Below are 10,774 nucleotides of genomic sequence, written 5' to 3' on the forward strand. Positions count from 1 at the left end.
TAACCTCACACTCAACGTCAACAAAACTAAGGAGATGATTGTGGACTTCAGGAAACAGCAGAGGGAACACCCCCCTATCCACATCGATGGAACAGTAGTGGAGAGGGTAGTAAGTTTTAAGTTCCTCGGCGTACACATCACAGACAAACTGAATTGGTCCACCCACACAGACAGCATCGTGAAGAAGGCGCAGCAGCGCCTCTTCAACTTCTACAGATGCACAATCGAGAGCATCCTGTCGGGCTGTATCACCGCCTGGTACGGCAACTGCTCCGCCAACAACCGTAAGGCTCTCCAGAGGGTAGTGAGGTCTGCACAACGCATCACCGGGGGCAAACTACCTGCCCTCCAGGACACCTACACAACCCGATGTCACAGGAAGGCCATAAAGATCATCAAGGACAACAACCACCCGAGCCACTGCCTGTTCACCCCGCTATCATCCAGAAGGCGAGGTCAGTACAGGTGCAAAGCTGGGACCGAGAGACTGAAAAACAGCTTCTATCTCAAGGCCATCAGACTGTTTAACAGCCACCACTAACATTGAGTGGCTGCTGCCAACACACCGACTCAACTCCAGCCACTTTAATAATGGGAATTGATGGGAAATGATGTAAAATATATCACTAGCCACTTTAAACAATGCTACCTAATATAATGTTTACATACCCTACATTATTCATCTCATATGTATATGTATATACTGTACTCTATATCATCTACTGCATCTTTATGTAATACATGTATCACTAGCCACTTTAACTATGCCACTTTGTTTACATACTCATCTCATATGTATATACTGCACTCAATACCATCTACTGTATCTTGCCTATGCCGCTCTGTACCATCACTCATTCATATATCTTTATGTACATATTCTTTATCCCCTTACACTTGTGTCTATAAGGTAGTAGTTTTGGAATTGTTAGCTAGATTACTTGTTGGTTATTACTGCATTGTCGGAACTAGAAGCACAAGCATTTCGCTACACTCGCATTAACATCTGCTAACCATGTGTATGTGACAAATAAAATTTGATTTGATTTGATTTGAGCATCATTGGTATGTATTCAGCATCATTGGTAAATATTCAGCATCATTGGTATAGAGTCAGCATCATTGGTATAGATTCAGCATCATTGGTATAGATTCAGCATCATTCTATAGATTGTGTGAATGAGATCAGTGAGTTCTCAGTGTGTTAATTAGATCAGTGAGTTCTCAGTGTGTTAATTAGATCAGTGAGTTCTCAGTGTGTTAATGAGATCAGTGAGTTCTCAGTGTGTTAATGAGATCAGTGAGTTCTCAGTGTGTTAATGAGATCAGTGAGTTCTCAGTGTGTTAATGAGATCAGTGAGTTCTCAGTGTGTTAATTAGATCAGTGAGTTCTCAGTGTGTTAATGCGATATGAAAACATTCTAGGTGATCCATGTCTATTTTATCATGTTAAATTCAAAGATGAGGACTCAAAGACATCATGCCTAAACTCTAACTCCCTCCCTCCCTCCCTCCCACACACACACACCTCCACTATAGGTTACAAACACTCACAATTAGGCAGGCGTTCTGTTCTCTATAAATTCTTTGTCTTTATAAAATCTTTCCCACAGTTCGTGCGCAGTAGATTCAACATCATTGGTATATATTCAGCAGTACCCTAGTTCCCCACCCTGTTCTGATAGCGTCTCTCCTCTGTTTGGTAAGTAACCAATCTCCACTTATTCTACTATTACTATTGGTGTCTTTGGTTTAACAGAGGAGGTTATCTAGTGTAATAAACAGGTCTCACACAACTGTAACAACTGTTTCCAAGTGTGACTAGCTACTGATCTGTCTCGTCCGGCAAACTTGTAGGCTATAATGTTCATTAGTCTTCGCTTGCTTTGATTCAAAAATCAGTTCTTCTATGGTTTGTTATGCAGGATGACAGGACATACTATTTACTGATGAAGACATAATGTAGTCTATCTATACCTAAACCTTTTCATGTTTCATTTGTAGGCTATAATGTTTTTGTTTTATAACTCTGTTAGACCTACAAACGTTTTTCTCCTCCGGTTCATGTCATTTATAGGCATTACTCACCAATTATCATCAGCATGATTTCTCTACACTGAACTGTTGCAAAACCCTTTCCTCTCCTGTCACACCCCTTTCCATCCCCATCTCCCCAAACTTTCACACTTATGATGATGTGTCACATGGTCAAGCTATGACAGAGGTTATTTAACCTCTATTTAACTAGGCAAGTCAGTTAAGAACAAATTTTTATATACAATGACGGCCTACCCCAGGCCAAACTTGGTTAAAGGACAGTCTACACAGCTAGAGATGTTGGATGTTCCCAAAGAAAGTGGGAGGCACCAAAAGAAAGAGGAGGAGTCAGAGGTAGAGGGAATGTGTAAAGGAGTGGAAGATGACAGCTTAAATGTCACTAAGTAACAGACTGTGCTTACAGAGACAAAGAAAGCCAACTCCCATCCTCCCTGAATGTGCATTGTTAATTTGTTTGCTTCGAAGGGATAGTTTGCTATTAGTCAGCATATTAGTACCATCTATCAGGCATGAAGGGAAGACCCAGATGCAGATCATGTCGAATAAACAATAGTTTGATGTTGCAAACAGGGGCAGGCAATAAACAGGGCAGGGCAGGCAGGGGTCAGTAAACCAGAGCTGGGGCAACGGTACCGGACGGCAGGCAGGCTCAGGGTCAGGGCAGGCAGGGGTCAGTAAACCAGAGCTGGGGCTACGGTACCGGACGGCAGGTAGGCTCAGGGTCAGGGTAGGCAGGGGTCAGAAAACCAGAGCTGGGGCAACGGTACCGGACGGCAGGGCAGGTAGGCTCAGGGTAGGCAGGTGTCAGAAAACCAGAGCTGGGGCAACGGTACCGGACGGCAGGTAGGCTCAGGGTCAGGGTAGGCAGGGGTCAGAAAACCAGAGCTGGGGCAACGGTACCGGACGGCAGGTAGGCTCAGGGTCAGGGTAAGGCAGGGGTCAGTAAACCAGAGCTGGGGCAACGGTACCGGACGGCAGGCAGGCTCAGGGTCAGGGTAAGGCAGGGGTCAGTAAACCAGAGCTGGGGCAACGGTACCGGACGGCAGGTAGGCTCAGGGTCAGGGTAGGCAGGGGTCAGAAAACCAGAGCTGTAGTCAATAAACAGCATTCTCATGTAGGTGTTCCATTTGTCCAGGTGGGAAAGGGCAGTGTGGAGTGCAATTGAGATTGCATCATCTGTGGATCTGTTGGGGTGGTATGCAAATGGGGGTAGATCTAGGGTTTCTGGGATGATGTTGTTGATGTGAGCCACGACCAGCCTTTCAAAGCACTTCATGGCTACAGACGTGAGTGCTACGGGTCGGTAGTCATGTTCTTGGGCACGAGGACTATGGTGGTCTGCTTAAAACATGTAGGTATTACAGACTCGGACAGGGAGAGGTTGAAAATGTCAGTGAAGACACTTGCCAGTTGGTCAGCACATGCTCGCAGTACACGTCTGGTAATCCGTCTGGCCCTGCGGCCTTGTGAAAGTTGACCTGTTTAAAGGTCTTACTCACATCGGCTACGGAGATCGTGATCACACAGTCGTCCGGAACAGCTGATGGCTCTCATTTATGCTTCAGTGTTGCTTGCCTCGAAGTCTGCATAGAAGTCATTTAGCTCATCTGGTAGGCTCATGTTACATACAACCCTGTCAACAGAGAATTTTTTTTTGACCTGTTTAAAGGTCTTACTCACATCGACTGCGGAGAGAGTGATCACACAGTCTTCCAGAACAGCTGGTGTTCTCATGCATGTTTAAGGGTTATTTGCCTCGAAGCGAGCATAGAAGTAGTTTAGCTCATCTGGTAGGCTCGTGTCACTGTGCTTCCCTTTGTAGTCTGCAATGGTTTGTAAGCCCTGCCACATCCGGCGAGTGTCAGAGCCGGTGTAGTACGACTCGATCTCAGTCTTAATCTTTATCTGCCACTGTAATTTACACCCCCCTCCTCCCTCTCTCCCCTCCCTCGCTCCCCTCCTCAGTGTATCCTTCTCTCTGCAGCCATGCTGTCTCAGTTGGAGAGATCCATGCAGTCCCTGATCACGGTGTTCCATCGCTATGCCGACAAGGACGGTGACTGTAACACACTGAGCAAGAAGGAGCTGAATGAACTCATGCAGTCAGAACTGGGCAGCTTCCTGAAGGTATTTTTTTTCTCTTTTTCTCTTTTTCTCTTTTTCTCTTTTTCTCTTTTTCTCTTTTTCTCTCTCTCTGTCTCTCTCTCTCTCTCTCTCTCTCTCTCTCTCTCTCTCTCTCTCTCTCTCTCTCTCTCTCTCTCTCAACACTTTCTCTGTCTTTCCCATCTCAAGAGAATCTAAAGTCAATCTAACCCCCCCTCTCCCCTCCCCCATCTCTCTCATTCTCTTCATCTCCTCCATCTCTCCTTCCCTCTCAGTCCCAGAAGGACCCAGCCGCCATAGACAAGATCATGAAGATTCTGGACCAGAATGGTGATGGGATGGTAAACTTCGAGGAGTTTGTCTCCCTGGTGGTGGACCTCTCCATCGCCTGTGAACAGATCTACCAGCTCCACATCATGAAGGCTGCCGCTAAGAAGTGAGGGAGGACAGGACAAGGAGAAAGAGAAGCAGAGATGGATGCTTTTCTATATGTCATTTTGCTTCTCTATACGTCAAATAAGTTACTTTATAAGAAGTCTTACTGTTGTGAATAAACAGTGACTTTCCCACTCTGTATCTCTGTTTGTCACATTTGTCTGACGTGTGTCTGTCTGTTGTATTTGGCCTGTAATTTGTCCCGTAAGTGTAAGACAGAATAGACAGTGCCAGTCACTTCTTCTTAGTTCGGTATTGACACAACTTCTTAGTAAACCTTGGCGCAAAGCCTTTCTAGATCTTATGCTAAAACTACCCACTGGGCACAAACTGGTTAAATCAACGTTTCAATTTGTCAACCTATTGTGATGTGGAATCTAAGTGGAAGGTACGTTGGATTTGCAAAAAGTAATTGACGTGAACTGTTTTGAGGGTGAAATTCCAACCACAGGATTAAACCAAATTTCAACAGACAAATCTTATAAATATGTTGAATGTATTACTTTGAAACAACATCAGATCTTCAATGTAATATCCACTACTATCAGAACCAAGGTAAGGCCCAGATGCAGACTGTCAAAGTAACAATGTTTATTGTAGCAACAGGGCAGGCAAAAACGGGTCAAGGCAGGCAGGGGTCGGTAATCCAGAGAGGGACAGAGGTAAAGGTCGGCAGGCAGGCTCAGGGACAGGTATGGGTCGATAATCCAGACAGTTGCTGGTAAGCTTGAACAAACAAGACGAACTGGCAACAAACAGACAGAGAACACAGGTATAAATACACAAGGGATGATTGGGAAGATGGGCGACACCTGGAGGGGGATGGAGATGAGCACAAGGACAGGTGAAACAGATCAGGGCATGACAACTATAAGAAAAAACAATATGTTGGGCAGCACCTACTGGATGGAGAGCTGATCTATCTACAGCGATCACTTTGGGCACCCATTTAGGGTTCTAACCAAGCCCAGCCCTGCTTAGTTTTTGTCAAGGACTATTAGCAATGTGCTAGCTTGAGCATGATTGTTGAGAAATTTCCACTAAATAGATTCACTGATGCTATTTAAGTAATTCCAAAAGGGTAGATTTAACAGAGCAAATTAACTGTAACCATACTTTATCAATAACGTTATTTTCTTATATAGAATTGGGAAGTCATCAACAGCTGTTGTTTAAATTCAGCCCAGGATTCTACTAAAAATAGACAATACATACAGGCCTAGGCTTTTCAAATGGAATCTACAAGTTAATAATAAATATGTCGGATTCACGTCTCCATGTTAACCAACAATCCAAGTTAAAGAATAGGACTAAATCAAACTGTATTTAAAACACATTTAAAGTTTGATTTGATTTATTACTATTCTTTAACTTAGATGTTTGGTTGAAATGGAGACGTGAATCCAACATATCAATTATTCATTTGTAGACAAACTGGAATTGAAGCCAGACTCCGTGGCACAGATGGAACTATCCAAGCAGAAGATGCATCTCCCTCAAATGTTAATATTTGGTTCCATTGACAACCAAGCACAATTCAACATAACTTTTGCAATACAGTAAATAGCATACTAACTTGTCAACAAGATAACTTAATGATACGTTTGAGTTTATTTAATTTTTACAGGGACAGTGGACATTAATCAATGTTTCAGTAAAAGTGCCGGTTTTAGCCAGCCGGCTAATTTTCAACCGCAGTCCCTGGGCAGGTTATTAAAAACAATTACAATATAGACAATAGAGACATAGGACAAGCAAGACATAGCATACAAACAGAACAACATAGGACAAGCAAGACGTAGCATACAGACATAGCAACATAGGACAAGCAAGATGTAGCATACAGACAGAACAACATAGGACAAGCAAGACATAGCATACAGACAGAACAACATAGGACAAACAAGACATAGCATACAGACAGAGCAACATAGGACAAGCAAGACGTAGCATACAGACAGAGCAACATAGACCAAAAAGCAGCAAGACAAAATTCATAAAAGCAACAAAGTGTTTCCACACCTCACAAGCTACAGACAACATGGAAAGCGCCAACACACAGCTAGGGATTCTGATCACAAATCTGATTGACCTTTAGCCATGTATTCAACCATTTTGTGAAAGTGTGATATGTGATGCAGTTATGTGTGTCTGATGGCAGTGTATTCCAGACATGGGAAGCTCTCACAGAGAAAACGGATTTACTAAAGGTGTTTTTCCTTAAGGGAACTATACAGTCACCTCTCATGGCAGACCTTGTGGATCTGCTGCCATATGTTTGGGTTTTCTGTGTAACAAAAGTATTGAGTGGAGGGGGAGCCAGGCCATTTAGGATCTTGAATACAAGACATGCGTCGGTGTATTGCACAAGATTTTCCCAACTCAGGAGCTCATGCTTTCTGAGGATGTAACAGTGATGATGGCTATTGGGCTTCCTATCAAGCACTTTGAGAGCCTGTTTGTAGACAGACTGAATAGGTTTTAATGTTGTACAGCAAGCTTGGGCCCAACTAGTCAAGCAGTATGTTAAGTGGGGGAGTATCATAGATTTGAAGTACAGTTTTGCTACCTCTGTAGTCAAACAATTTCATATAAATCGGAAATTAGCTAGGTTGAATTTGGTTATCTGAATGATCTTTTTCACATGCTTTTTAAAAGAGAGGTTGGAATCAAGTATGATGCCAAGGTACTTAAAATCAGATCCCACCTGGAGCTTCTCTCCTGACACATCTGACATCTGGCTCAGTAGCATCTGTTGCCCTCTTTGTGAAGAACATGCAAACAGTTTTTTTCACATTGAGATGCAAACACGAGTCACTGAGCCACTTTGTAACCTGGACCATTACAGTAGTGAGGTCTTGTGCAGCTTGTTGTTTGCTCTCTTTATGTTGGATTCACGTCTCCATCTCAACCATCAATACAAGTTAAAGAATATGATTAGGCTGTGTCATAGAAGGAACTATCCAAGCAGTAGTTACAGTTCATTCTGAAATTAATGGCAAAGCAAAAACAGGTTTTTAGTAATATTTGCAAATCCTCTCAAGCTCTGTTTGGTTGGCTGGTCGATCGGGTTCAAGTCCGGGCTCTGGCTGGGCCACTCAAGGACAATCAGAGACTTGTCCCAAAGCCACTCGTGCGTTGTCTTGGCTGTGTGCTTAGGGTCGTTGTCCTGTTGGAAGGTGAACCTTTGCCTCAGTCTGAGGTCCTGAGCTCTCTGGAGCAGGTTTTCATCAAGGATCTCGCTGTACTTTGCTCCGTTCATCTTTCCCTCAATTCTGACTAGTCTCCCAGTCCCTGCCACGGAAAGACATCCCCACAGCATGATGCTGCCACCACCATGCTTCACCGTAGGGATGGTGCTTTTCCTCCAGAAGCTGGTTTCCTCCAGAAGTGACGCTTGGCATTCAATAGCCAAATAGTTCAATCTTGGTTTCATCAGACCAGAGACCAGAATCTTGTTTCTCATGGTCAGAGTCCTTTAGTTGCCTTTTGGCAAACTCCAAATGGGCTGTCATGTGCCTTTTACTGACGAGTGGCTTCTGTCTGGCCACTCTACCATAAGGGCATGATTGGTGGAGTGCTGCAGAGATGGTTGTCCTTCTGGAAGGTTCTCCCATCTACACAGAGGAACTCTGGAGCTCTGTCAGAGTGACCATCGGGTTCTTGGTCACCTCCCTGACCAAGACCCTTCTCCCTCGATTGCTCAGTTTCTCAGAGCGGCCAGCTCTAGGAAGAGTCTTGGTGGTTCCAAACTTCTTCTATTTAAGAACGATGGAGGCCACTGTGTTCTTGGGAACCTTCAATGCTGCAGATATTTTTGGTACCCTTCCCCAGATCTGTGCCTCGACACAATCCTATCTCGGAGCTCTACAGACAATTCCTTCGACCTCATGGCTTGGTTTTTGCTCTGACATGCACTGTCAACTGTGGGACATTATATAGACAGGTGTGTACCTTTCCAAATCATGTTTAATCAATTGAATTTATCACAGGTGGACTCTCATAGCAAAAGGTCTGAATACTTGTGTATTTAAGGTATCTGCCTTTAATGTTTAATAAATTAGCAAAAATGTATAAAAAACAGTTTTGCTTTGTAATTACGGGGTATTGATGAGGAATTGTTTGCATTTATTTTAGAATAAGCCTGTAACGTAACAAACTGTGAAAAAAGGGAAGGGGTCTGAATACTTTTCAAATGCACTGTACATGTCCTTTAAATGTTATTATTTGGTTGTGCTGTCAACCATACACAATTCAACCAGCCACATCGCAGACACCGACGCCTTGCTCTCGTACAAGCTAAACACCTCTTTGCCTGCTTTGAGGATAACACAGTGCCACCATTGTTCCTGTACCCAAGAAAGAAAAGGTAACTGAATTAAATTACTATCGCCCCGTACCACTCACTTCTGTCATCATGTAGTGCTTTGAGAGGCAAGTTAAGGATCATATCACCTGTTGTACGTGGAACAAGGAAGAGCTTGGTTTTGTTTGTTTGGAAAGTTTGTTGTTTAAAAGTTTCTTGGAAAGTTCTTGGTAGCCACCTAGCTTCTTATGATGGCGCGACGCAGTTGGCATCAGTTGCTGGGACTGCTTGTATCTTTCCAGTGATCCTGCCGACCAAGGACAGGTCTGAGGAGCTATTTGGCGTCACAGCAAGCCTAGCTGCTAGCTAGCTGGACATCAAGCTAGCTAGATGTTATTGATGGCAGCCCGTGACGCGGTTAGCAATTGTGGCTGGGACCGGGGATTGTCCTGGGTTTGTGGCTGTCTAGATCCCTGCTGTTTGTTGTTTTCAATTTTCTCCGTGACCTGCCCTGTCTGGAACTGCGAGCAGTAACAGCCTAACATACGTTGCTAGTTACCATGACAAAGACCAAAGCCGGCGGGAGTACCGTTGAGGACACTGTCTCTCTCTCACACGTGAAGGATCTTTTAAACTAACAAAAAGAGACCTGTAAGCAGTTTTTAATAAACAAGAAAATTGTTTCAAGTGTTTTGTCCAAATACTCGTGGATTCTACTAATAAAATAATGGATGACCTGACCAGAGAGGTCCAGGACCTGAAGAACAGTTTGCAGTTCTCCCAGGGTCAGCTCGACGAGTTGAAAGAGGAGAACGGCAAGATGGCAGCAATCTGTAAGTCATTGAGAGAGGACATCAGTTCTTATTTATTTATTTATTTATTTATTTCACCTTTATTTAACCAGGTAGGCAAGTTGAGAACAAGTTCTCATTTACAATTGCGACCTGGCCAAGATAAAGCAAAGCAGTTCGACACATACAACAACACAGAGTTACACATGGAGTAAAACAAACATACAGTCAATAATACAGTAGAAACAAGTCTATATACGATGTGAGCAAATGAGTTGAGATAAGGGAGGTAAAGGCAAAAAAAGGCCATGGTGGCAAAGTAAATACAATATAGCAAGTAAAACACTGGAATGGTAGATTTGCAGTGGAAGAATGTGCAAAGTAGAAATAAAAATAATGGTGTGCAAAGGAGCAAAATAAATTAATTAATTAAATACAGTAGGGAAAGAGGTAGTTGTTTGGGCTAAATTATAGGTGGGCTATGTACAGGTGCAGTAATCTGTGAGCTGCTCTGATAGTTGGTGCTTAAAACTAGTGAGGGAGATAAGTGTTTCCAGTTTCAGAGATTTTTGTAGTTCGATCCAGTCATTGGCAGCAGAGAACTGGAAGGAGAGGCGGCCAAAGAAAGAATTGGTTTTGGGGGTGACTAGAGAGATATACCTGCTGGAGCGTGTGCTACAGGTGGGAGATGCTATGGTGACCAGCGAGCTGAGATATGGGGGGACTTTACCTAGCAGGATCTTGTAGATGACATGGAGCCAGTGGGTTTGGCGACGAGTATGAAGCGAGGGGCAGCCAACAAGAGCGTACAGGTCGCAATGGTGGGTAGTATATGGGGCTTTGGTGACAAAACGGATTGCACTGTGATAGACTGCATCCAATTTGTTGAGTAGGGTATTGGAGGCTATTTTGTAAATGACATCGCCAAAGTCGAGAATTGGTAGGATGGTCAGTTTTACAAGGGTATGTTTGGCAGCATGAGTGAAGGATGCTTTGTTGCGAAATAGGAAGCCAATTCTAGATTTAACTTTGGATTGGAGATGTTTGATATGGTTCTGGAAGGAGAGTTTACAGTCTAACC

At 43.7% G+C, this 10,774-nt stretch overlaps 1 protein-coding gene across 1 annotated transcript; it reads left to right on the forward strand.

The window, feature by feature from the left end:
• Positions 1 to 1,588: 1,588 nt before the first annotated feature.
• LOC110520887 (protein S100-A1) lies at positions 1,589 to 4,633 on the forward strand. Its single transcript, XM_021598335.2, has 3 exons — positions 1,589 to 1,702; positions 4,024 to 4,185; positions 4,437 to 4,633. The coding sequence occupies exons 2-3, from the start codon at positions 4,045 to 4,047 to the stop codon at positions 4,599 to 4,601; spliced, it is 306 nt and encodes a 101-aa protein (XP_021454010.2). The 5' UTR covers positions 1,589 to 1,702; positions 4,024 to 4,044; the 3' UTR covers positions 4,602 to 4,633.
• Positions 4,634 to 10,774: the final 6,141 nt, after the last annotated feature.

The sequence above is a fragment of the Oncorhynchus mykiss genome, chromosome 3 (genome assembly GCF_013265735.2).
Source record: "Oncorhynchus mykiss isolate Arlee chromosome 3, USDA_OmykA_1.1, whole genome shotgun sequence".
Taxonomy (NCBI): domain Eukaryota; kingdom Metazoa; phylum Chordata; class Actinopteri; order Salmoniformes; family Salmonidae; genus Oncorhynchus; species Oncorhynchus mykiss.